Here is a 27,592-nt window from a genome sequence, read left to right as displayed (position 1 = left end):
GTCCCGGGAACGGGGTGCATCCGGCAGGGGTCTTCAGGCCAAAGGGCACCGCTGCCCACACCACGCCGACTGCCAAGAAGCGGGAGCTGAGGCATCCCTGTCCAGACCCGACTTTCCAACGCGATGCCACACGAGACAGAAAACCTTCTGTAGGTGTTTATTCTACTTCAAGTAACAAAGCTATGAAGTTCCATGTTTTAATGTACAGTGATATAATACTTTGCAATATAAAATACAATTTACAGAAATTTCTATCAAGTAAACCTAAAGAAACACACTTGATTTTTTACATTTGTTGTATTTAAATTAGAAAAATTTTTGTTTTACACGTAAAAAAACCTTCACATCACGCTAGACGTTGGAACTCGTCGCCACTTTAACGTAACCTACTGACAGGGTCTGTAACACCAATCACTGCAAAGTGCTAAGTTCTCGATGTTCTCGTAGCTTAAACGTCGTGCTAGAAAGTGAAAAATCTGTAGTGATGGACGATGGAACAGACTCCAAAGAACAAATGAAATGCTCTCATTTTACATTTGCAAAAGTAAGTTTATGAAAATATAAAAAAATTATCAAAGTTTATTTGTACAGTCAAATAAATTAGCAAGTTTTTTCTCTCTTTCACACTTCAGAAGTACTTGGAAAATACATGACAAGAAGCAGTATACTGTGTCTCACAGTGAAAAGCTTTCTAGTTTGTAGTTCTTAAGCTAATATCACTATTTTCATCTCAGGCTTTACACAAATATTGTTCCATTTCAATGACAAATGTTGAGATTTGTCACCTGACAAGTAGCACAAGGTGGAGCTAGTGCACTTTTCCTGGGACATAGAACCGCTCAGATGGTAAAGTTCAACAAACAAAACGTTCCTGATTATTCGTATCAAAGAAATCTACTCCCTCCACCCGCCCTGCCTTTTAAAGTACACTTAATTGCTTTATTTTCTCTCTTTCTTTAGGCTGGTAAAATTTAAACCTTTTAAAATAAATTGTTATTTAAAATTCCACAATTTCTATTCAGATGTTGCTTTTAATCATGTTTGGGGGGGGACGTGTAAGGCGATACCTGCACACTGAGCAAAACCAAGAAATGTGTTTTTGTTTCTGGTTGAAATTTGTAATTCAGATTTCTTCATGACAAGAGAAAGATGCTCCTGTAAGTTTGGTGTTTCTCAACATTCCAGAGACCAGCTGACACAGCCATGCACAGAAACACGCGGCCGCCTGCCCCGAACCCTGTGAAGTTAGCTTCTGGAAACAGATATCACAGATGAGATGTCAGGAAAGGTATGGCTCTGAGGTCCACTAAACTCCCTTAAAATTTACAACAGTCAAGTTATTAGAAAAGATAACTTTATAATCTGAAAAAGCAATATGCTTTTGTAGGTACTTTCCCATTTCAGTACATTTAAATGGAAATGTTAAAGAGTTCTTAGTTTTTTGTTTTTATTTAAAAAGCATCAGAATTGTAAAGGTGTGAAATTTTGTAAGAAACCATCATACACAAAATTACAGTAATTTCTCAAGTCCAGAAGGTTTTGTCCTGTGCGTGAGCTCCCAGCTCTTTCCAAGGCCACCTGCTCAGCACGTGAGCGTGGCTTCACGGCGGCCCTAGGTCTGGGCGGCGGGGGCAGCGGCCCGCGGGGCCTCGGCCTTGGGGTCCCGGGGTCGCTCCGGGCTCCGACTGCGGTCCCTGCGGCGCTCCCGCTCGCGGGCCTTGTCGCGGTCGCGGTCCCTGCTGCGGGACCTCTCCCGATCTCGTCTGCGGTCGCGGTCGCGGTTGCGGCTCCGCTCTCGGGCCCGGTCCCACTCGCGCCCCTTGTCCCTGCCCGCGTTCCGCTCGCGGCCCCGGTCCCACTCGCGGCCAGCATCCTTGTCACGGTGTCGGTCCCACTCGCGGCCTCGGTCCCAGTCCCGCTCGCGGCTCCAGGTCCGGCCGCGTTCCCGCTCCCAGGGCTTCCCACGCTCCCGCTCGCGCCGCCGGTCCTCGAGGGCCCGGCCCGGGCGGCTGTCGGGCGGCGGGGCCTCGGGCTCCTCCGGGGCCTTGTCCCGGGGTCGTCCCTCGAAGCCTGGGCCTCTGTACTCGTGGCCCCTGCCCTCGCGGAATTCGGCCTCAGGGCCTGGGGCCGGCGTGGCGGGTGGCCCGGGCGGGTGGCTGGGCAGCTCCAGCAGCGGCCGGGGCGCCGGCTTGGGTCCGGGGGCGGCCGAGCCCTGGAAGTGGAAGCGTGGAGGCGCCGACTCGTTCTTCTCGGGGAAGGGAGCGGCCCCCCGGGGCCCCCCAAAGGGCAAGGGTGCCGGTGCCCTCTGGCCGGTGAATCTGGGCGGCGAGTGGACCCTCTGCTCTTCGAACTGCTGAGGCTGCATCCCCCTGGGTCCTGGCACGAATCCAGGAGCTTGGCCCCTGGGGCCTTCAAACTGCCCAGGGTGCGGCCCCCTCGGGCCCACAAAGTGGCCGGTGGGGGGGCCTCTCTGACCTCCAAACTGAGAGGGAGGAGGGCCACCTCGGGGTCCTTTAAACTGAGACAGCAGAGGCCTCCTCTGGCCCCCGAACTGGAAAGGCGCGGCACCCCTGTTTCCCAGGAACGGGGCCTGCTCGGGCCCCTCGCACTGGCCAGGGGGGCCCGAGGCCTCACCGTACGGGGCCTCTGGGAACTCCCTCTTCTCCCCGTGGGGGTCCTTGCGGTCTTCAAACGGAGGCGGCCCTGCTCCCCTGGGGCCACCCAGGTGGGAGGGGGATGGGCCCCTCCCGTCCCCGTAGGGAGGTGGCCCGTGTGGCCCTGAGAACAAGGAAGGGATGGGCCCCTTCTGGGGCCCGAATCTGGCTGGTGGAGGCCCCCCTCTTGGCCCATCGTTATTAGAATTCTCTTCCGAGAACGGAGGGACTGGCCCCCGTGGGCCTGTGAAATTGGGGCCGTGAAGGCCCGCCATCCCGAAGGCGCGCGGTGCAGCCTCCCGCTGGCCTTGGAACTGGGGCGGAGGCGCCCCTTTCTGTGCTGCGGCAGGGAACGTGCCAGCCCCCTCGCCTGGCCTGGGCTGTGGCTCTCTGTCCCCCTCGGTTTCAGCTGCCAGGGAGTCACTCTTTTCGGGAAACTGAGCACTTCTTGGACCCTCGTACTGGCAAGAGCCCAGAGGCGTTTCCTGAGAGGCGTACACTGGACCCGGGAAAGGACCCCTTCCTCCGGGAGGGTGGAAGGTCTGGCCCTCGTGCTGCGAAGGGAAGAGAGGCTGCAAGGAGGCGCCCGGCGGCGTGGGCAGCAGCACCTTCCGGGCAGGCCTGGCCGCGCCGTCCCCGCTGGCCGCGCTCTCAGGCCCCGGGCTTTCCGTGGGCTCGTGCAGGGGGCCGTCCTGCTTGGCCGGCAGTGGGGCCTCTTCACCCGGAGCCCACGGTGGAGGGGCCGACTCTGGTTCCTCCTGGGCCGGCAGTGGCCCTGGGCCGGCAGCGGCCCCTCCGGGTGCTTCTCTGGCCGGCGGGGGCCTCGGGGCAGCCTCGCTCTCGTTGCTCTCCGTGGCCAAGCGCCGGGCCTGCCGGGGGTCCCGGCTCAGCCGCGCCTCGGCGCTCGGGCCCGCGGCCTGGCTGTTGGCGGGGGGCGCGGCCGGCTTGCCCGCGGCCTGGGGTGGCGGCGACATGAGCGCGTCTGACACGGAGAAGTGGGCCATGGAGGCCCCGACGGCGGCCCTCTGCTGCCTGAGCGCCTCCTCCTGCTCCGCCACCTGCCGCTTCTGCTCTTCGATCTGCTTGTTGAGCTCCTCTATCATCTGCTGCTGCTCAGCCAGGGAGGGGGCCGGCAGGCCAGGCCCGCCGTGCGCGTCCGCGCACATTCTGGTGGGCAGGTCGTCGACGGTCACCTTGGCTTCTTCCAGGATCGTCTCGTCCTCCGGGTCATAGGCCACCTCCTCGCGCTCGGCTGCCTCCGCGGCCTTCTCCGCGTCCTGGCGTCTCCCGCGGTCTCCGAGCTGAGTGTCGAAGGCTCTCTCAGGACCGTACTCTTCCTCAGGGTCGTACGGCCGGTCGTCTTCCTCCTCCTCCAGAGCTTTGTCTTTTGAGAACTGACCGAACTGCTGGACGATTGGGTCCAGCAGAGGCGCCGCCGGCAGCCCACCGCCGGCTTTGGCTCTCGAGTCCTGGTGGGGGGCTGGGGCCGACTCGGCAGGCTCTTTGGTGGGGGGGTCGAACGTCTTCTTCTTCCCAAAGAGAGTCTGCAGGATGTGTTCTAGGGGCGAAGCTGTTTTTGAGGAAGAGGAAGTGACAGAGGAAGCGGCCACCGCAACGGTCACTGACGCGGGTGATGCTGTGACAGTGTTCGTGGCTCCTGGTTTGAGCGACGACAGTATCTGTAACACGGAAGACGAGGCCGGCGCACCTGGTGCTTCTGGAGGAGGGGGTGGGGGTGGGGGAGACCCCGGGGGTGTGGTGCTGACAGCCGCGTCCCCTGGGCACAGCGGGTACTTGGGGGGCTTCTTCTCAGGGAGCAGGGCTGCTGGCACTCTGGGGTGGACGGGATCCATTTCTTCTTGTGCCTGAAGACGGGGCCGCTTCTCCTCTGTCTTGTCTAGTTCGCCAGCATTTGAAGGACGCTTTATTTTTTGACAGATTACTAACCCCAGGATTATGTTTGGACGCGGTGACTCGAGACCTAAAAAACAAAACAGTTGTGCAAATTTTAGAATCGAATTGTAGCTTTTGTCCTTCAGGGGTAAACTCTGGGTGTGAAGGGCGGCGGGGGGGATGGTTTCCAGGGGGAGGAGGAGGATATTCTGTGGCCAAACAGAACCAAGCGTTTGAAGACCTGCTGCAAAAGACGCAGACTGCACCGCGCACCTGCCCAGCCTGACAGGCCCTCAAACCGCAAAACCAAGAGCCCAATGCACACGCGCATTCGCCCAGTGCTAAAATTATCACAGATTGTCAATTATACACAACGCTAGGGTAGAGGCGTGCTGGAGGCGGCGGGGAAGGCCAGCACGTACACACTCCAGGCCGTTCACCTACTGGTAACGAAGCCTGTATGTACCAGGATGTTTTCTTTTTTTTTTTTTTTTAGACACACTACAGCCATTTATTGGAAGGCATAACACAGAAATGACGTCAAATGATCGCAAACTGATAGACAGGCTTAATGCATTTTCTATCAAGATATTTTGTAGGCACAAACAAGATTTTTCTAAAACTTATATGGAAAGGCAAAGGAACTAGAATAGCTAAAATATCTGAAGAAGAATAAACTGGTTGGAATCACTCATTCAATTCAAAACTTCTAATAAGATAAAAAGTAATCAAGACTGATATTTGTGGAGGGAGACATACAGAACGATGGACCAAAGCAGAGAACCCAGAAACAGCCCCACACAATCACTTCCAACTGAGTTTTGACAAAGGTACCAAGAAACCTGAATGAAGCAAGAATCTGAAAAAATTACACCATATCAACTGATCTTCCATACTAGGAAAAAAAAAAAAAAAAATCTCCACCGAAACGTCACACCTGTACAAATATTAGCTCAAAATTGGTCATAGCTTTAAACGTGAAATGTAAAACCATACTACTTTAACCTATAAGAGATTTAGAAAAGAAACCATAGGATAACATCCTCAGGATCTATCTATATATCTATCTAAGTTTTAACATATTTTGACTTGTAATTTTATTCTGCAGTATGCAATATTTCAGACTAAACTTGAGACTTAGCTATTCCTCATGTGAATGCTCTAATGTGGATTCTGTTGTGAAAAGTCTTGAAGAAATTTTAAATATTCATTACGTTTGTAAGGTTTCTTTCCATTATGAATTCTTTGGTGAATCCTGAGGGGACACTTGCTTAAAGGCCTTTCCACATTCAGTGCATTTCCCTGGTTTCTCTCAGGTATAAATCCTCTCACGACATCAAAGCCATGAATGTTTAATAAAAAGCTTTCCCACATTCATTACATGTGTAAGGCTGCTCTCCAGTAGGAATCTTGCGATGTTCTGTAGTTTTGATCTATGGATAAGAGCCTTTATACACACATTACGTTCTTGTGGCTTCATCAAAGACGTATATTCTGATGTCTAGTCAGTTGCGAAGTCTGTACAAGTCCTCTGTCCTGTATGTTACCCTGATGTAATTTCTCTTTAGTGTGGACTCTCTAGTGTCAATCCATGCTTGAACTTGTATTATTTTGCCACACTCGTTACATTGGTCAGGTTACTCTCTAGCATGAATTCTCCGATGACTTACGAGGCTTGAGTTTTGAGTGAAGACCTTGCCACACTCACTGCATTGGTAAGGTTTCTCTCCAGTGTGGATTTTCTTATGTCTGTTGAAGTTTGAGCAATGAATAAAGGATTTGCCACACTGATTACATTTGTAAGGTTTCTCTCCGGTATGAATCCGGCGATGACTAGGAAGGCTTGAACTCTGACTGAAGACCTTGCCACACTCATTACATTTGTAAGGTTTCTCTCTAGTATGGGTGACCTGATGATAAATAAGACTTGAATACACACTAAAGGCTTTGTCACACCCACCACACTGGTAGGGTTTCTCTCCGGTGTGAATTCTGCGATGACGTACGAGGTGTGAACTGTAACTGAAGCCCTTACCACATTCCTCACACTTGTGATGTTTCCCTTTCGTGTGGATTCTTTGATGTCTAGTGAGATGTGAGCTCTGATTAAAGGTTTTGCCGCATACATTACATTTGTAAGGTTTCACACCTGTGTGGATTACCTGATGGTTAGTGAGTTGTGAGCCATGATTAACTGCTTTGTCATACTCATCACATTTGTAAGGTTTTTCCCTAGTGTATGCTTTCTGGTCTTGTGTGAGTAATGAAGAATGCCAGAAATCATTCCCATATTCATTAAAAATGTTGGTTTGGACACTCGGAAGAATTCTCTGAAGTACTGAAAATGAGGAACCACTGTTGTTAGACTTCTCAACTTGCAGATACTCATAAAATTGCCCTTCAGTTGGAAATATCTGCAGTTCAGCCAGATGTCACTGAAAGCTTAGTCCGAGCCTGTTTTCAATAGGCTTGTTTCCTTCATCTCTTCTACCATGTTGATCTCTTCTACCAGTGAGATGTTTTTTATGGGTGACAGGCACTCCTCTGTAATTTCTTTTGTCACTTCTCCACTGGTACTCAAAGTCACGAATACGTCTCTGGATTTCCCTATAGCCATAGTCCTCAGTCTCACAGCTTTCATGTCTTTCCAACAACACTGTGTGCAACATTTCCCCTATATGACTGTTCTCTTTTGGTGCTGATTCCTTGATCACACATTTAAGAGAGGTATCCAGGGAGAGCAGGTTCCTGTAGGTCTCCAACATCACGTCCCTGTACAAGGCCCTCTGACCAGGGTCCAGGCATTCCCACTCCTCCTGAGAGAATTCTATGGCCACATCCTTGAATGTCAACTGTGCCTGAGTAAGAGCCATTCCAGACTCCTCTTTCTTTCCTCTTCTTCCTTTTCGGGGTTTCTTCCTCAGGCAATATGAGTCTTTGAAGTCGACGATCCCGTAGGGTGACCTTCGCTCCGCGGTAACCCAGGATGTTTTCTAAACAAACTCTTAGCTGTGTTCCTTTATTTGCCTCTATGCTACGTATCAGGAAGGCAGCACCCCCTTTCGACTTTAACTTATGAGCTGCAATATGTAAATTAAGCTATTCATACTAAAATTAAAGGTTCAATTAAGGACCAATTCTACAACTCAATTATAATGATTAATAAAATTATACTGATTGATATAGCACAGGCCATTGGATAAGTTCATCAGTCACTGGTGTCAAAATTACAATTGATGGGAAAAGTGATGCTGACCAAAACGCCTAAAACAAATGTCCTTGCAGGTTTAGAAAGACATTCAGTGACCAGTAACTTATCAAAAGTTACCAACTGCTCAGGTCTCTGTCAACACAGGACGTGCGGCTTAAAGCCCAGAGGTGTTCAGGACAGGGGCAGCAAAGGACAGACCACGTGGAGAATACGCTGGGAATTTCAAAACATTGCACAGTTCTTAAAAAATAATTATTGCTTAAAAAATTCTTCGTCCAAACCCTCTGGATTGTGGTGCCCTGTCTACTGTTTCTGTGCGGCTCCTCCACCCTCACACTAGTAACAAACCCGGAATACCAAGAGCGGAACAGAAAAGCCCAAGTCACAGATCGGTAAGTTAGGGAGAAAGGATAAACACAGGACCAAAATTCTGTTTCAACAGCATATTTAAAATTAATCAAATTGGATAAATTCAATTGACACATAAATCACTACTGTGTAAAAGATATTCATGCTATATATTTTGTGTTTTCACTCACTAAAAAAGAAAATCAGCAGTTTTTCCTATTCTTTCTGTGATTTTAAGTTGATCACAGATCAAATAGTTGTCTCTGGACACCCACTGTGTAGTTCTGAGCGGCTGTCACCCCTCCTAATTTCCAGCAGAGATGGGTTGACATGCCGAGCACGAGGGTGGCGGACGTCCCGTCCCACCCCCGAGGAGGAAGACCAGGCGCGCCAGAGTGAGCTGGGCTGGCCCAGCCTCCGCACAGATCGGCGAGGTACTGCTGGCCCCCCTCCCCACTGCACTCAGCGCCTCGTTTCACAGGTGGACATTCAAGGGCTGAGGTGCCCATGAAGACACCCACTCATGATAAGAGGAATGGCTTCCAGAACGTCCTCTGCCTGCCCTTCTGATGACAGTGGTGACTCAGGGGAAGGAGGAGGTGGGCAAAGGAGGGCGTGGAGACAGGAAGGCCAGGCCCACTGCACTGAGCATGGCATCCAGACAGTTCTGCTCAGATGTGAAAGATACTCTATCAAGTTCGCTTTCTAATCAAAACGAATTATTTTAACTTAAAATAGTTAACTCTCTCGCTCACTACAACTGCCACTTACTGAACAATTTACAGCTCACTAATACCCAGTTTGGGGCACAGTCAATAGCTCAACTGGCTCTCGTGGCCCTTTCTGGACCGACCGTCGCTGACACGGCCCCAGAGCTGGCAGAGCAGGTCCCCACGCCGGGCCACAAGCTGGAGCCTTGGCCGGCTCTGTCAGCAGGCGCAGCAGAGGAGAAACGTGCTCAGCCATGTGGGCGGGGGTGGGGAGGGCTGGGGAGCCCTGGTCAGGGGCGCCCTCTCAGCAGCCCAGGGCCCACGACTGTCCTCATCGTCCTCGATGCAGATGGGCTATGTTACCTCTGAAGGGCTAAACTTCTAAGGCGCCAGCACCAGGGCTTGCGGCAGGAATCGCATTTCAGGTCAAAGACGCCGTGTGTGGAGGGTAAGTCACTGCGTTAAAACCAGGGAGATGGGGTCCTGTCCTCGGGAGGTGTGCCAGCCCTACAACTTGCAACAGCTTTATATGCTTCCTAACAAAAATGATATATCCCAGACTTGGCAAAATTCTCTAGACTCTACCCTTTGTGGTCACAGGCATCACAGGTGAGGCTATGATTAAATTACTTAACATTTACATTTGTTTCGAAAACAGGAAACTCCCTGGAGACCAGCATCTAACTAAGCAGCTAGTATTTTTAAATGCTTTCAGCTCTCAACTACTTCATCTACACACACCCGTTAAGTGATCTAATAAAGCTCCAGAGTTGGAGGAGTGTTAGTTTTGAATTTCCCCACTAATCTTCCCCAGGATTTTACATTTAAATTGGGCTGTTTCTGAAGCAGTCAAATCTTATCTGCTTCACCTGTGCACGTTATGGCTGCATGGAGACTTGAAATGTTAACTAGCACCGTGGAGATGACTTACTCGTGGAAGAATATGATTCACTGCGCTACCGGGGCCTCGGCAGTGACCGTTAGGGAGGTGAGGGCACGTCTGGCTCCACCCCGCTCCGCACCCTCACGACAGGCGCCTGGCAAGGGCACGCTGGACACAGTCAAAGGGCTACTACCACTGGGGTGGTGGCAGGGGTGGCTTTCCCCCGAAGGCCCCATTTTCCGCCTGGGGCCCCTGCGGGCGCGCCCACTGTTGAGTGTGACCCCTGGAGAGGAGAGGGCGTCCCGAGAAGGCGCAGCAGCAGTGAGCACGCTGCCTGCGTGCAGAGACAGGGCTCCCACTGGGGGCCCGGGGCGCCTCCCCGGCTCCGCACAGGGCCTCTGTCCCATGGTTACAAGCGGGGTGCTTACTTACCGACCTCCCTTTGAGGGTAGTGGTGAGGCTTATGACTCATCAAGCAGATGAGAACTAGGTGGGGGGCCGCTGAACTATCATTTCCGGACAAGAGGTACTCATGACACTGAGCTCCGGGGTGTCGGCACCCCTGCCCGACCCCCTCCACGTCGCGGGAGCAAGCGTATCCACGATGTCCCGTGTGGGTGAAACAAGCCTTCTTAGCTGCATGTAGGTCCCCGAGTCTTCACGGCGAAAGGGTCAGCCCCAGACCACCCGTACAGAGAGAGAAGTGGACAAACCCAGGGACGAGGGACAGCTGAAAAGGTGTGTGTGGATGTCCTGAGCCAAGACCCAAACCAGGATCTGTGTCCAGGTGTCAGCAACAGGGCCGGGGGGAAGCAGCCCCCACGCACCTTGGACGTGGCACAGCAGGGGACGAGGTTTAGTTTTAATTAATAAACCAGCTGAAAGCTGCCCAACTATCAAATGAGGCTTTTACCCCTAAATCTACCTGGCATGCTCCACTATTCAGTATTTAAAGTGAACACCTTCTCATGGTCTGAGTCCGACAAGACAAAACGTCCACACCTGCGGGAACAGAAACTGTGCTGGAGTTCGCAGCAACCGTCCTCAAAGAGGACTTGGGCAGAGACCCAGCAAATACAGGGACAAGCAGCTGCCCGCCCGCCGCACTCGGCTCCCATGCAGACTTCGCCCGCTCCCACTCTTGGGTCCCTAAGACCTGTGCAAAGCCAGGGCTCCGCGTCCCAGTGAGGAGAGCGTCGTCCATCCGTCCGCCCGCCCGTGTCCAGGCGCCCCCAGCGCAGCACCGCCGCCTGCACAGCCAGAAGCACACTGGCGTCGGCTGAGGCAAAGCAAGGTGGAGACAGTCCTTCGTCACAGTGCACCTGGATGGGCACCAAGAGCTACCAAACGGTTCAAATTCAGACAAACAATGACCAGTTTCCATGAAATATTTTTATTGATTTCAAAGGAGAGAGAAGCACTTTCCATTCAGCACGATTTTGCCTGTGATTACAGCATCTGTACACAGCTACGCAAGCAGACACGCAGAAACTGAAGACGCGCTTACCTGACAATATGGCAAGTCACAGAAACGGTCTGCTAACTTAGGGAGCGGTTACGAGTGAGGACAGAAGGCAGACGCCACGGATGGAGCCAGCCTGCTCAGAGAATGGCCCTCTCCCTGCAATGCCGCGGAAGGCAGGTCCCTGTCCTCTGCTCGGGGTGGTCCACACCTTAGACGCCCGAGGGCCCTCGACAGGCGCCCCCCAGCCCCTCGGGAGGGCCGGGCGCCCTGGCCTAGGCCCAGCGTCCCATCTGACTGGTCTTCCTTCCGTGAATAAAGCCCCTAGACGCGCGGACCAGCTGAGACCCGAGTCCCCAGGGGTGGAGCCCCGACAGTGTGCGTGGGACTGAGCTGAGCCGCGTCCACAGTGGAAGGACTGTCCGCTGGGTCAGAGGGACGCGGGCCTCCCGGCCGTCCTCCAGGCTGTGTGACGTGGTGACGGCCTGGCACCTCTGGGACAAGTCGAGGGAGCCCGGGAGGACAAAACGCCCTGGAGGCAGACCGGGCTTGGCTCGGATGGGCTCTGCTGCCGTGCGGGGACTGCGCTGCGGGTTCTGCGCGGAGACCGCCCCGTGTCCACCATCCAAGCGCGGGGCCGAGAGGACGCTGACCGCGAGCAGGCCGCGCGGCCTCCCCGGCTCCGCACACGGGTTCAACACCTCGTGTCCTCACCTGCTTCTCCAGTGTGAGCTACACTGTCAAAATCTACGGGGCTCCCAAGTCCAGAGACTGACGTGCCGCGTCAGGCGCTCTCCACCCCCACAGACCTGCCCTCCTCCTCCCAGGGGCCCGCCCGCTGGCGGGCTGCCCCAAGTGGGAGGCCTGTGCCCCACCGAGGCCTTGGGGTGGAGATGCGGCCGGGGCGGACCCTGACTCCACGCTCACTGGCCCTGCGACCTCAGGCAGCGACAACCCTGGGCAGTGCGGGCGCGCCCCGCTGCGGGGCTGACGCGGGGGTCAAGGGCGCTCCCATCAGGTTGCGGGGCAGCGCTGCCAGGCAGCATGTGCTCAAGCCCGCTGGCTGCTCCATCGAGGGACACGGCGGCCCTCAGACTGGACCTGTGCCGTCACAGGACGCCGTGCAGAGACAGGAGGAACGCGCCCGGCCCACCTTCCAAACACTCACGCACACACACAACACGCACGTGATGCACACGCCACGAGCCTGGGACACACGGATGTCTGTACCCAGGGAGCGCCGAGTCATGATACAAACGTGCGAAGCAGCTCAGGTAGGTAACGTGGCCTGGGGCCAAGGGAGTCTGGCTGATGCGCAAGTGTACAGAACACACACAGACGTTAATATCAAACAAAGGTATCAGGAGAATTAAAAACATATATACTGAATTAAACAAGCTGAGATTTAGAAGCCCTTCGATTAACAAAAAAAGTCTTTCAAAGTTTACGGTAAAATTACCCATACAATTACGTTTCCAAAACCCTTCTCACTACTTTATTTTACTGAAACATTCGTTCTCTACCGTGGATGAAACCTGCAGGCTTTGGAGCGTCCCCTTCAGGAAGTGACAGCCTTGGGAATGCAGGCGGAGGAGTGACGTCCACTCCGCTGGTCATCAAGTGTGGTCACTTCGCAGATGAGGTGAGCGCCCTGCCCCGCCTTCCTTGTCCCCGTGTCACCCCGGAACACCCAGCGCGGCCCCCTCCCTCTGCCAGCCGGGCCCCAACCCAGCACTGCACCAGCTCCCGCCGCGGCTCCAACTGGGGGTCTCCTCGGTGGCCCCCGCGCCCCTGCCTCCTCACCACACCTGACCTCGTCCACCTCTGCCCCCTCAGGGTCTGTCCACGGCCCCGAACCCGGCAGCCCCCTGCTCGTGTGACAAGGTGCACCCGGACGGAGTCAGGCAAGATCCCACCGCGGGCTCTGCAGGTGGAGCCGAGAGGGGCTCCAACACGGGTGAAACAGGGCTTCGTCACCTCCCAGGTCCCGCTGCTCCAGACGCGCAGAGTGTGCGTGTCACAGGATCTACGCTCACACTAGGCCCCACACAGGCTTCCGCCCCTGTGACTGACCGGAGGCTCCTCACGGTATCAGGAAGTCGGCTTCACCACCGTCACCGCTGCATCAGGAACACGGCGTCCAGGGAGCCGGCCGGCGCCCCAGGAGCTGCCCGCCAAGAACCTCCGCCACGGCCCTCCCTGCTGCCCGTCAGGCGGCACCGCTTTAGCGCGGGGAGTGGGACAGCCCCCCGGAGCGCTTGGCTTCTAACGTGCTTGGCACTGAGACGGTTCCGTGTGTTGTGGCAGGGAACACGAGCCCTGCGGTCACGGGGACCGACCAGGACGCTGGGCCCAGCCGCAGAGCCGCGTAAGTGCCTGGCTGCGGCAGGGGCGCTGGCCATGGACACGGAGGCGCTGCCCGTAGAAGCAAGCGCTTCAAGAGCGCTGACCGCGGCTTACACTCAGCATCTTTTAGGCTTAGCCGTCTTTGGGGGCGCCACGGCCAAGGAGACACTCCCATTTAGGCATCTTTCTGCGAGACTTAAGTCCCGTCAACTTCTCGGGGTTAAGAGAAGGTGGGTCCCCAGAGACCACGTCCCCCTTGGAATCACCCTTAGCTCCCTTGACAAGCCTGAACTTTCTTTCCGGTCAGCCTGTAAGTAATTCTTTAGAAGCAGCACTTTCTAAGGAAGGAGTGAACAGAAAGTGGTCTGCCAAAAATAAGAGTTCGAGCAGCAGATTTCAAAGTGACTATTTCTAGAACTAGTTCCCGTCTCAACGCTATCTCTCGTTTCTCCTCAAAACGAATGCCTGTAGCGAGGACAGGCGACGAGGTTCGGCCGGACGCCTGCAAGGAGGCAAGCCCACAGGCCAGGCCCCGGCCCTGCCCTCCTGGCACTGCCCAGCCCCTGCCGCCAACACCCTGCTCACACGAGGCGGGCGGGCTCCGGACGGCTTTGTCCCTCTGCACAGGACTTTCCTAAGACAATTCACACCTTCCTCAGGGGACCTCCGGTGCCACCCTCCACTATCCGGGAAGCCCCACAGCTCGACGCTGCTTCACCCCTGCTCCCAAGTTCCGCTGCCAAAGGCCGGGTCTGGGTGAGGCACGCAGCTCGCTGTGAGGGACTCCGCAGGGCGTGAGGGGGACGTGTGGGCGGAAGGCTGGGGCCTACCTGGCCCCTCGAAGGGCAGGAGTTTGGAGGGGACGGGGTCCGCAGCGCTCAGCGGGATCAGGTAGAGGTCCTTGACGCGCCTGCTGTTGTTTGCCACGACGCCGAAGCGGCCGCGGCTGCTGAAGTAGGAGTACAGAGAGATGTAGGCCACCTCCTCCTCCTCCGTCGCGGGGTGGAAGCGGATCAGACACAGCTCCTGCAGCAAACAGAGGGCGGGGAGCATTGACCTGTGGCCACTCCGGAAAGGCAGCCGCTGCATCCTGCACCTAAGCCCCAAAAGCAGGAGGGAAGCGAGGAGAGAAGCGACCAGCTCCGATTCTGACTGTCTCAACCCTGCTGCCCAGCACATCAGAACAAGGAGTTGGTGAAGGGGACACAGGCCCGAGTCTCAAGACTGCTGGGTTTGACCTTGGTTTTGGAGGAGCCGCTTTAAAACTACTTAGCCCCACTGTCCTCAGCAAAGAGCCCGCCTCCTGGGGCTCTCGTACTGATGGGGTAGTGTGTGTGCAGGGCCAGCCTGGGGCAGCGTCTGACACAGAGCTAAATGACCACCAAGCGTGTGATGAGCTGCCCGCAGCTCCGAAACGGGAGGGCTGAACTAGACCAGGGTCGTAACCCTTCTGTGACCCCAGTGAAAACCAGAGCCCCTCCCCCAAAGAGCACTGCACACGCAGACACACAGCTGCGTCCGCATCTCAGGGGTTCACAGACTCCAGCCCGGCCGCCTCCCCCCACCTCTACTCCATCAGCTCAGACAAGAAGGGACAGAGCATCTGTATTTCTAACTCTGAACCGCACATGCGCTTTCACAAAGCTTCCACCGTCATGCTACTCAGACACCCCTTCACAGGTTAGCCAGCTATCAACTTAAACGTTCACCTGCAAACATCTCACGAACTAGAGACATTTCAAGTATTAACGCTCAAGATGAGAAGTCAAAGAGCGAGTCGTGTGTAAACAAACCCCTTCTTCCTTGGGTGCAGAGGTCAGACTGTGGGCAGGTACCTTAGACACTGAAGATCTGAGTTTGCCAACGTAATCCCAGACTGTCTTTGGGGCAATCCTTCCGCCGATGTGAATCGTGTCGGGCAGGTCCTAAGTGAAACAGACTCTGATTAAATGGCCGGTGGAACCATGGCGGTCACAGAGAGACCCCAAACTACCCGAGATTCACAACTAAGAAAACTGCAACTATCCCAAACAAGGCGGCAGTAACTGTGTCAAATGCTGCTTAGTTGACTAACATCCGGGATTATGAGTGACCAAACCCAAGGGTGGTAGGAGGATAAGCTTCTGCTGAACAGAATGACATTCAGCAAAATGTTTGACTGTTGTCTTTTATGAACATACACATATAGTAAAGATCCAGGTATGTCTCAGAAGTGACTGAGCACTCCTTGTTAAGTCTGAAAGGCTAGTGCTGTGTTGTTAACTTTGAAAAATAAAAGAGCTGTCGTGTGTGCCCCTCCACACCAAGGCAGGTCACGTGTGTCTGGCCACACCTGCAGTGGGCACACGCACACCCAGGTTTTGCACAAGCTCTAGCGGAACAGAGGGAGAAGGAAGACAAGCTTCAGCTTCTTCAGAAAAGATGGAGGGTCTGATTTCTCATGTGAATTTTTGCCCCTGTCCGAGCCGCGTAACCTGCTGACTCGGCCCAGCAACCCCTATTTTGCCTTCAGAGGTGCTTGTGTGTCCACTCAGCAGGAAGGTGGTCACACGCCTGACTCCAGCGCGGGATGAGAGTGCCTGTGGAAAACACGCACGCGCACACACGCACACACACTTCTCTCCCTCCTGGTTCTAACCTCACTGAGATAATCAAAACATCCAGAGACAGGATACGCCTTAGTGACAAACTTCGCTACACTCTGCATGTTAATAAATCCTTTCCAAATGGTGCTGAGTCGAGACAAGAAGAGGGTGGTATCTCCTTCTGGAGGGGACCGGGACCCTGAGATGCTGTAAAACAAAACCACAGAAGATACGTGACTCTTTCTCTCTGCCCAAAGAATCCCCAGTATTTATTTACTTATTTAACATGTTTATAAAAGCAAAGTGAATTCCTGCAAGTTTTGATAGCTTACTTTTTCAAATTAATTACCTTAATCATAATGATATAAACACATTCTGGTCAAATATGAACTATACAGGCAACAAACTGGACGGCTGTAAATTCAAATTCCAGTTTTCAAGAACTATATTTCTAAGGTGGTAATTAGTCATCCTAAAACTGAAGCTTTAAAAAAACGCCTTTTTAAAATAGAAAATTGAGGAGAGTTGTATTTCTGGGTGGATTTCTGAGCCAAACGACTGAATCACTCATTACTACTCCTTCTGTTCCTCTGAAAGAAAGGCCGCAGCTCGGCTGCTCTGACCATACACGGGGGCCGCACCTGATGCTTGGCGACGGCGGGACCGACAGGAGGTATCTGGGCTCGGGCGACGTGGACGGCTTGGCCAGGATGGACTTGGGCACCGTCACGGAGGTCGGCACAGGCTTCGGGACGTCCTGTCGGGGCTCCGCTGGGTGGGCGCTGTCTGCGCGGGCTGCCGAGGGAGCCGTGCCCGGGCTCGGCCCGCCTGGTGCAGTCCTGGGGTCTCGGCCGGACACCGTGACTGTGGTGAGCACTCCGCCGCCACCGGGGGCCGGGCAGGGGGCGCCTTCCAGGGCGGAGGGCTCGGGGCGGCCGTCCTCTGGGGGCACCGGGAGGGACTTTCCCTCCAAATGGGCGCGAGCAGCGCTTTCCAGGTCTGGCTCCGAGGCGCTCTCGGGCAGCGTCTCTGGCGCCGCATCATCGGCTGAGCTGAGAGCGGGCTCAGAGGCAGGCTTGTCATGCTTGGGCTTTGAGTCCTCCTTCCTGGCAGAAGCTGACCACTTCTGCTTTTGCGGAGCTGGCTCACCTTCCGACGATGGAACCTGACCTGGAGAACAGAAGGAAGGCCTTCGTGAGAAATCCCACACGTTCGAGAGCACAGCCTGCCCACGGGTAGACACATGATCACTGCTTTAAGACAACAACACTATAAAGGTAGGGGCTCACTTCCTAAGCTTGAAGAAACGATTCTAGCCTTTCCACTGTGCAACTTGGTTCGAATGCCGCTGTCCCAAGAAGGGTCTCCACAGTCTGCCCCCAGATGTGCTCACCTGTGCAGATCTTACAGTTCAGGTCAAAGAGGTGCGCCCGGTGCTGCCCGGTCGTGTCCTGCAGCATGCTGCCGACAAGGTCCAGCAGCGGCGCCGCACTCCTCTCGGGGGCCGCCCGCACTGATTCTTGCTGTTCCTAAAGCACAAGAAGCAGAGGAGGTCATTCCTTTTCCACCCCCTCTGCAAATTAGCAGCACCCATGGAAAAAACATCTCACATGATTAAGAACCACTGAAAAAAGAGAAAAAGGACTACTGAATACAAGTACTTGAGAAGCAATACAACTACACACACTTGTGTCAGCTCAGTGCCTTGCCCAGTAATTCAGGCACCTAACAACGTCTGGAACGAGATCACCTTAGTCAATTCTCGTGAGCACTGGAAATCCTAAACGCTTACATCAGAATCTGATACTGGCGGAGAATCTTCCATATCGGGAATAGTTTCCTGTTTAACGGTAGGCTTCTTAGTCTCATTATGCAATTTAGTTCTGGACTCCATCACCTAGGATGAAAAAGACAGACAAACATGAAGCCTTAGCCCTTCTTTCCCAACGGGACTCTCTCATGCCAACAGGCTATTAATTCACTCCGGGGCGGGGTGAGGGGGCGCTGGTGTCAGGCTTCTGGCACCCGCAGCCGCCTCTCCCGTCGGCACTCACAGGCTTTGACGATCTCTCTTTCCACATGGAAAGCTCTTTGGAGACAAGTTCTTCTGGCTTCATTCTCACAAGTTTTGCCAAAGAGATTTCTTCACGCAGAACACGATGGAAGAGCCCCTGTAAACAAACATCTCTTGTTCACTCGTTCAAAACCCTCTAAGATGCTAGAGAGGATGTGGAGATAGGCAGCAAGGCAAGCCCCTGCCCCGCGGCAGGACGAGGGCCCGGAGCATCCCATCGATGCTCGGAGAACAGGGGCCCTGAGGTCGGGCAGCTGATCTCGAGAATCCCACCGCACTGACCCTGCTACAAAGACCACCTCACAGAAAACACAATCGACCGAAGAAGGTACAGTGTTAGGGACAAAGATAGAAGAAATCCCTTCTGCCAAGGGGTTAACAAGGCAAAGTGGAAAGTCAGAGTATGTGCCCTGCTTCTGAACACAGGTACGAGGTCAAGAGGCCGATCCAGACAGCGTGGGCCCCGGCAGGCACACAGGCACACAGGTGGCAAGGGCCTCAGCAGGCGGGCGAGCGCCTGGCCCCACGGGAACAGCATGCCAGTCACCCACAGCCGCAGGGGGACTCAGTGCCCTAACCCAGGCCTGGGCAGCACCTGGCCAGGACTGCCCCTGCTCCTGACGGTCGGACACGCACCTGGTTTTTGGGGTCCTTGAGGTTGAACATGAGGCTGCGGTACTTGCTCTTGTACCGATTGTCTGTGACTCGGAACAAGTTAAACATCTCCTTCTCGATGTGCAGTGCAATTTTTCCTACTTCATTTTCTGTCATGATTAAGTCATCGCTGTCAGTGACTCTAGATGGAATGAAAAAAGACCCACGGTAACTGCTGCACTTACATGCCATGTGGGATCTCAGCTCCCCAACCAGGGATGGAACCCCGGTGCCCCCTGCAGTGGAAGCGTGGCGTCTTAACCACTGGATCGCCAGGGAAGTCCCACATGTGACATTTTTCTTAAACAGCGGGGCCATCGTGAAACAACCACCCTTTACGTGGAAAACTTTCCACTTTAACAGATAAGAAACAAAGTGGAACAGCCCACCTTTTCCACAAGATCTCCTTCAAGGAGCGTCTTATGTTTTGCCGAATTTGAGAATTTGGCTGTGACGAGGCGGGGCTCACGGGGCCCAGGCGTCCCGGGGCTGGAGAGGCCAGGGGAACTGAGGTGGTCCCAGGCTTCCTGACGGCGCCCACCGAAGCAGCGGAGCTGGGGAACTTTCTGGAAGCAGACGTGGCAGCAACAGGTGCCAGCCTTGCCTGCTTGGCCGAGGGAGCGCTGCCCGAGGGGGAGGCGGCAGCCGAGAGCCACGGCCTCTTGGGGATGGTGCCCTTGAAACCCGGTGGCGACTTTTTGATGGCCGATTTGGCTGCTGCCGTGTTTGCGAAAGGAGGGGACTTCTTTGGAAGGAGATTTCTGGGCGAGGGCTGCTTGCCGCCCCCCGAGGAGCCTGGAGGAGCCACCTTCTTCGGCACCGCCGCCACCGCCGCCTTAGCCTCTGTGCGTCTGTCCTCCTTCATGGCTGCAAAGGAGAGGGGCCCGCTTAGTGAGGCAGGGGTGCAGGGGACCCCACATAGCATGTGCACCTGAAACCAGCAAACCTAATAACCAGGCATCACTGTGAGACAGATTTAAAGAGAATTTTTAAAGTAACTGTTAAAACTCAGAAAAGGAGTATAAAGAGGGCTACCGGCAACATTTATGATAGTGAATATACTTTGTTTCAGAGAGAAATGCTTTATTATTAAAACTTTTACTTCAACCGATAAACCAGTAAGCTAGCAAAGGCTGGATTTAAACCGTTAGCTTAGCTTGGAACTCGAAGGGCAAATTTCGCTGTATCAAGAAAAGGTACAGATTTCAAAGACCACGCTCACGGAGAGTCCCAGTGCGGTTTTTGGCGCACAGGAGCTTAGAACGTCTTTCCAGGGTGGATGAGACACATTCTCTTCGAATGCATATCCGACCCCCACCTCGGGGGCCCTCGGGGCGCTGGAAGGTGGAAGGACCAGCACGAGGCCACCCTGGGGTGGCGGCTCAGCGGTGTCCATCGTCCTCTTGGACAAAAGTCAACTGGACAGGGTGGCTTCAATAAAATATAGAACGTTTGCAGAAAACTGCAACACGGGGGGAGACCAGTTATTTTTACACTAGGAGCTGGGTGGCAGGAACGCCACCTGCTGTCATTCACGTTCCCATTCACACCCCTCTAGCTGCAGCTCGCTATTGGGTAAGACAGTAGGTTAGCACTTTTAATCCAAACAAGGATTACAGCCGAAAGCTAAAATGAGAATCTTTATGCCAGTACTTCGCACGGACTGATTACGCTTAATCCTGTATCAGACCATCAGAATTACAGTCAGAGGCAAGCAAGGAGGTTCATCCTAAGACCAGTCCCTCGGTCTTCGGGGCATGCGGCCCAGCAGAGGTACATGGGGAGCCGTGACTGAGAGCAGGGGCGTGTTCCCAGATGGCCCTGCTCAGGCCCACCGCCCAGAACGTCTGGGACCCAGGGCAGAACGGGGGGGGGGGGGGGGGGCGGGGCAGGCAGGTCCAGGGAGCAAGCCAGGAGAGCACAGGGACACCACCTAGGGCCACGTCACACAGGACCGACGGAGAAGCCACCTCCCCAGGCGCAAGCTTTTCTACAACTACCCACGGCGCAGTGAGCCCCCAGATGCTAAATGGGAGACTTCAAGATGCTCTAGCAGCCTTCCGATTTTACGCAGGGGTTGAAGACCCACCAGTTCCAGTCAGCTGCCGGTGCTTCTTGCAACTGTCCTGGTGAAGCAGGGAGAAAATCTGAAGTCCGGGCGGAGAGGTGAGACCCTGTCTACAAATAAGGCCTGACCCCACAAGAGCCCCCAAGGCGTTCAGAGCCTACACCCTGCGTGACCATCCTGGCGAAGGGCCAGAGCGCTGCCCTCAGGACTGCCTTCCTCCAGCACTGGTCAGGCCAGTTCAGCCAAAGGTATTAAAAGCCCAGGGACCGCAAGTTTTTTCCATTTCATAGTACAGGTGAAATCATCTAATTTTACAAAGTTTGCAACAGCACTACACACATCCAAAACTTAGAACCGTGTTAGAAGTTCTTCATTGTCATCCAGCAACAACCCTGACTGCAAATCTCCTATTTTCATCTCACAGAGACCCCCCGACCTCACGTCCCCTCGTCCACGCTGTCCCAATCACTGGCCCCACGTGTGCTGGCACCCCCGGGCTATGCCGTCCAGGCTTCCCCAAGACCACCCGCGGCCCGCTGAGCAGCCCGCTCGTGCTCCACATCCGCCCTGCTGGCTGTCACCCATGTCCCGTCAGCAAGTCACAGCTAACTGTCTAACAAAGTAGGAACTGGGGACGTCACAGGAACTAAGACTAAGAACTACGTTTCTACATATATTATTTCATCAGCTCAAATCCATATTCCTAAGGCGCGACCATACCTCAGTACATGGAAACTTATCTTTACCAGCTCAGCCTTGGCTAACAGGGTCCACAGCACCTGATCTGGGGGGCGGGGGGGACTGCTAGAGCTTAGGTTAAATGAAATGGACAGAGGCCCCTCTTCTTGGGGGAAGGAACGAGAGCGGAGTGGAGCAGGACGCGGTGCCAGCTGTGACTGCCAGCAGGGGATGAAGGAACAAACCCGTCAGGATTAAAATCGAGTCCTAAAACCAGCTCAGTCACTGACTTTTTACAAACTTTGCTGAGATTATTTTAGTAGCACACTTTTAAGCAACTCTAAAAAGCTGGCCTAAGGTGCTTCCAGAATTCCAAATGAGGCGCCCATGACGGGGCTGCAAATCTTATGTGACATTTACATTGTTTCAAGTGACAAGTCCTGTTGACTTCGAAAACATTCACTCCCTAAGATCAACGCTTCTACTGGTCTAACCGGTGTTTTCTCTCATTCAGGGAAAACAGAAACCAGCTTATTTTTAGGACATTCACAGTACAGGTGATTAAAGTGACCTGCTATCCAAGAGTGTTAACAGTAAATGAACATAATCTATTTAAAAAGCAGGGGATGGCTTTCCTTAACCATTATGCTGCTCTTTTATAAAATCAGCTGCTTCTGGCTTCTAAAAGTCAACTTTCATTATCCCTCACCTGCGTCTCAGAGCGTATGTAAGTATGATTACGTAAATTAAAAATTGGTAAAACGTGGAAACTGGTGGACCCCCAACAGCAAGTCAGCCCTATCCCTCTTCTACTTTGAGGAAAAATGCTCATAACAGAAAACAGTTGCATCTGGTCCCACCGTCAGCTGGATGTGGGTCAGCTGCTGCTGGAATGACAGTGACACCGTGTAGTGCCAAAGTGTCTGACAGTGACAGAAGCATTAGTTCTGAGAAGAGCTAAAATCAGATTTGCAAATTCTTCATCCAAATTCCCTTTTAACTGTGTTATGTGTATACGTTCACAGAAGGGCAAGGCGTAACCAACCAACCAACCACGAAGCACCAGTTCTAGAACAGGAAAGCAGCACACCCCCATGGTAGAGTGGCTCCAGCAGTGGCAGGCCCCCAGCGCTGCCAGCTCGAGGCAGGGTGACCACCTGCCCATCTGCTGGACAGAGACGGCCTCCTGGGAGTGTGCACCCAGTCTGGGCCATCCCGGGGGCTGCCTGTGGGGAAAAGAGTGGCCCAAGTTCCAGGCCAGGTGCTATCTTGGGGAGCAGATGCAGGAGGAAAGGCTGGCCGGTGGCCAGGCCACCGCCCCAGATGACGTCGTTTCTGCTGGGTCTGGCCATTGGTTTATAGTGCAAACGAGTTGTTTGTGGTGAAGCCCGGTAGGAACCAGGCAGGCCGGGGCACTCAGGGACCAGCAACACTCTAATTGGCTAACTTCCCAGTAAGCACAAAACTGGGGGCCTTGTCACACGGCAAGGTGGGCCGTGGCGCTATGGCATCGCTGGCCACTGGGTGGCACTGGTGGGCCTTGGCGGGGGCAGGAGGAAGCGGGAGTGGAAGCCGCGCTGCTCCGAGCACAGTGCCGCGCGCAGCAGGACGGGGAACCAGCGCCGGGCAGGAGCCGAGTTGCGCAGCATCGCGCGGCCCCCGCCCAGTGACAGCTGAGTGACAGCCGTTGCCAGGGTGGCCCCTCACAGGGACCAGTGAGAAACCCTGAGGGACGGTCACTGCTTTATACCTTTTGTCCTGCCCCAAACAGGTGCCAAGTTACCCTAAAAATTCCCACATAGGAAGCTTTCAGTCACACTGACATGGTGGGGGGCAGGGGGTGGGAGACACTACTCAGAATGATTGGCTGTAAATGCCAAAGGAATCAAAGAGCTTCTGATGTGACCAGGCGCCAAGCCAGGCCACGTGGTGCAGGTCGGAGCGTCCCCTCCCCACCCCATTCCCACAGGGCCCCAGATCCACCCAGGCTCAGTGGTGAGGCCGAGGCAGCTACCGCCACGAGGACCGGGTGAGGACCGGGTAACGGGACCCGCCAGGGCTCCGAGGACACGGCGGAGCCGCGGCAGGGGTTGGGGGAGCGGACTCAGCTCACTGTGACGACAGCGCTATTTTCAGCTCAGCCTGACACGTGTACGAGGACGTTTCTCATTTCAACTTTGTTTCTTGGCTGTCAAGACTTTTCCTAGTGTGAAAATTCAAGGAGCAAGAGAGAACCATTTTGCTTTTGTGCCTCTGCTTAAATATTTTGCAGTGAATTATTCCTGTAGAAGTAAAGTTATGCTTACACAGAAACAGAGAGAATCCCCACCGAAGACTTGGGAGGCCTGATCTCCATCTCTGGGGCCCTCCCGCCAGCTGCTCTCCATTGCTAGGGGTCTGTATGTGGGTCCACAGCCAAACTGCCATGATCTGGGGCTATACAAAGCTTGTCCAGATTGACTTTTTTCTTACTGATGTGCAGTATTTGAGCGACTTACACCTCAAGAGAGAGGTGCATAGAACTGGCCATAACAAGCTTGCAAAAAACCAAGTACACCTCTGGAGGCAAATGGACCCTTCCTTGTTTTCAGAGTTTCACAGATTTTGAAAACCAAAACCCAATTCATGTTGGACTGGTAATATATGAAAAAAATGGTCACATCATCCCTCAGCATGAACCACAAGAAGGAAACGGGGCCGAGGCTGTGTGAGGCGGGCGCTCCGCTCTCCTGTCTACGCCAGCTGGACTGCTGCGGACTGGCCACCAGACCTGAGACTCAGCTGCGAGTAGAGCTGCTGCTTTCCCTCACCTCCAAAACCCGCCAGCAGGCACTTTCACCACTTTGACAAGGTTCAACTTTAACTGTTATCTGTGCCTGCATCACCTGCTACTTCAGGCAACATGATGGGGCCGGGGGCGTGTTAAGACTCTGGGGCATATGGCCCGCGGCACCTGCTGACCCCAGCAGGTTAAGCGGCCGTTACCTTTGTGCTCGTCTTGCTGACGCCTCCAGGTGCACAGCAACGCCCCGACCTCCGTTGACAGAAATCAAAGTGAAACCCTTCTTATCCATCTTCCAGGTTTACTTCTTTAACTTTCAGAAGGTAAGACTATGACTACGTGCACGGTGATGTGCAACACGCAAAAAATCAAAAACATTACTTTACAGCTTCAAATATACCTGAGACTCCTACACCGTGTGGGAGGGTTTACAGCTGCATCTTCAGAAAGAACCCTTGGGACTTGATGTCACCTAAAGGACTCTGCCGCGGGACCATCTGTGAACAGTGCCACAGGAGATGCAGAGTCCCAGAGGCTACACGAAGGCCAAAGAGCAGGTGAGGTGAGCAGGAGCAACCCTGCTAGAAACTTCAACCCCCCCACCCCCGCCCCGCTGAAGCACAAGAACTAAGGGGGGCAGCCAGGGTACATCTGAGGGTCTCTGTCAGAAAAAGTACATGTACATGCGAAACCTTCCCTGTACTAATTTTCTGAACAGTTGGCTATTTAAAAAAAACCTGTAAAAAGTAAAACACTTAAATACGAGAGAATGTCAATGACCAAGAAAATTTCAGCTATTTGGATAACTTTCAAAACAGCTGTCAAGGTAAATCCTTATCAGGACAAGTTACGGTTCTCTCTCCAAATGGCGGGAGGAGATTGGTGAGATGTACAAGGCTGCTTTGTCCCCACCCACATTTTTTTGCCACTGAAGATCTGGAAAAAACAGATAAAAACAGCTCGTGCAGCTGATAAGACATGCCTCTCCGAGCGTTCCATTTCTACCAAACACCCCTGGGTCCCAGGCGCCGCCCCCCCCCCCCCAATCTCACCGTGGGGACTTGTCTTCTCTTACTACCTGTGAAGCGTGCTCCCGGAACCCACACCACCAATCCCTGGGAAACCCGCGTCCCCAGATCCACTTCGCCACAGCACGGGGACCGGACATGTGGCACACGGGGACCAGGGGGCAACGCTTGCATTGGGGCAGGATGCTAACGTATCACTGGACCTGAGTGCACAGGTTCTGCCAGGGGTCCCCATTTCAATTCTCAAAGCTATATGAAACTGCAGAAATCTGATTTTCCAGTCAAAATTTGTTCAGGTCCCCAGAGTTTTAAATCATCTCAGGGCCATTTAGGGAGCCCCAAACATGGGGAAATGTGCCTATGCCTGTCACAATTCCACTTCCAACCCCTAACAAACCAGGGACACTTCAGAAGAACATTTTCAGCCCTCTTCGTGCCTGTGCCTGGACAGTAATGAGAGGCGATGAAGAGGAAATGAAGAGGAACCATGAGGAGAAGTAAGAAACAGTGACCTGGGGGGAAATAAAATAGCAATTGTTTCCATAAGTTACACTGTTTTTGTTTTCAGAAACTCTGAAAAACAATTAAAAAAAAAACAAACTCATCAGAGAACAAGTACATGTTAATCCCATCACCCTGAGGACCTGAAGGATCTACTGACTGTCCCACGAGAGAAGCAGGTCAGAGCCTCTGTGTAGCAAGGTCTTGCCCATGATGCTCACGAAGGGCTGCCCTGAACCCACAACCCAAGGCCAGTGCCAATGGCCTGGGAGAAGGGGGGGTGGGGGGCAGAGCACCTCCAGGGGCAGCACATTGGCTGCCCAAGGACCTACCCGAGACTTGACCTGAATCCAGGTCAACGTGGAAAACGCCCCCTCCTAAGAGCTGTCCCGGCATCACCTGCACCCAGAAAAATATCACGCTCTGCAGCCAGGGAGGCAGGTGGGGGCCCTGGTGGGGACGCAGGGTTCTGCTGAGTGTGTGCGAGGGGCCCCCTCCCATTGTGCCTGTGTGTAGGGACCCGGGGAAGGTCCACAGCCACTGCCACCGTCAAGTAATGGTTTGGGGAAGAGGCAGAGGCACAGCTGCTACTCACCGAGGCTGAAGTCGGGTGTTTACCAGCGACCTTTTTACACTCCTCCCAATCATCTTTTGGGAAGATGACATTTCTGGGGTAACAAAAAATGATCAGAAGCAACTAGCTCAAAAGCATGTCCCTTCTGCAGGCTAGAAGCTGTGGCTATCCATCCACGTAGTTCTGAGACGTAAATGTGCTGGGAAGGAGCTCAGTGAGGAGCTGGTGTGCAGAGAGGGCGGGGCAGAAGGAAGAGAAACCCCGCCCGTGAGCAGAGCCACCACCTCCTTGAGGCCCGTCTCCCCGCCCCTCCACCCCCATCTCCCTCAAAAACCGGGAAGTCAGAACTGGGGATAAGTAAGCACCCACCCCTCCCCCAAACCCCGCCAACTTTCCTTTCTCACCGTGCGCCCTACATCTGACTCCACACTCGGAGCCTGGGGGCAGTCTCCCAATTCTGGTCGACAGAGATGGAAATTAGCTGAATTGAAATCAATCACCCAGGGTTTTGTGGCTACACCTCGGTTTTCCTTTTATTCTGTCACGTGCCTATAACCAACTGAGAACATTTAGCACAGGATTCCAACGTGACTGCTCCCCTCCCATTCTCAGCTGGGCGATGCTTATATTTAGGTCCATTCGCAACCCCTGTAAAGGCGCTACTGTGTAGAGGTGCTATAATTTGATGGATATTTGCGACACATTGTTAGCATGAAGTTCTTGGTTCAAACAACCTGAGGTGTATTGAGACTCATTTTAATACAGTAACTGGTTAATTCTATATTTAACCACTCACTCCAAAAATCCAAAAATAAATAAATAAAATAAATAAATAAAATAAATATGTATATATATATATATATATACACACACAGTATTGCTTTGCAACTCCATTTCTTAGGTCTTGGGTCATTTACAGTCTCAAAATACATCTAGTTCTGTAGTTTTCTAGCCACGCTACATCCATGAAGCCTTCCTTCAGGCCACTGGCCTAAAGAGCCGGCTGAGAGGAGGAAGCAGCACATGGCTGTAATCTTGGAATTTAGGGCCATTTAACCTCTTGTGCTTTTAAAAAAAGTTGCAAGAGTATAAAAGATAGCATAAACAAAAACTGAACACAAAATGACCTTAATCATAGAAT

The 27,592-nt window shown here is 53.6% G+C and overlaps 1 protein-coding gene across 4 annotated transcripts in view; it reads right to left on the bottom strand.

Moving 5' to 3' along the window:
• Positions 1-134: 134 nt before the first annotated feature.
• The window catches only part of DIDO1 (death inducer-obliterator 1), a 54,182-nt gene continuing 26,724 nt past the window's right edge, over positions 135-27,592 (bottom strand). For all 4 annotated transcript variants that reach the window (XM_082428267.1, XM_082428268.1, XM_082428266.1 and 1 more), the window contains 10 exons: positions 19,210-19,687; positions 18,803-18,962; positions 18,147-18,263; positions 17,885-17,989; positions 17,486-17,621; positions 16,734-17,262; positions 16,146-16,299; positions 15,343-15,432; positions 14,338-14,533; positions 135-4,635 (listed from right to left, as the gene is read on the bottom strand). In XM_082428267.1, coding sequence (XP_082284393.1) covers positions 1,613-4,635; positions 14,338-14,533; positions 15,343-15,432; positions 16,146-16,299; positions 16,734-17,262; positions 17,486-17,621; positions 17,885-17,989; positions 18,147-18,263; positions 18,803-18,962; positions 19,210-19,687 — 4,988 coding nt within the window. In that variant the 3' untranslated portion in view covers positions 135-1,612. The remainder of the gene's footprint in view (positions 4,636-14,337; positions 14,534-15,342; positions 15,433-16,145; positions 16,300-16,733; positions 17,263-17,485; positions 17,622-17,884; positions 17,990-18,146; positions 18,264-18,802; positions 18,963-19,209; positions 19,688-27,592) is intronic.

Source organism: Balaenoptera physalus, assembly GCF_965194825.1.
Source record: "Balaenoptera physalus genome assembly, chromosome: 16".
Classification (NCBI taxonomy): Eukaryota; Metazoa; Chordata; class Mammalia; order Artiodactyla; family Balaenopteridae; genus Balaenoptera; species Balaenoptera physalus.
The sequence above is the reverse complement of the archived record's forward strand: the minus strand, read 5'-3'. Positions and strand labels throughout refer to the sequence as shown.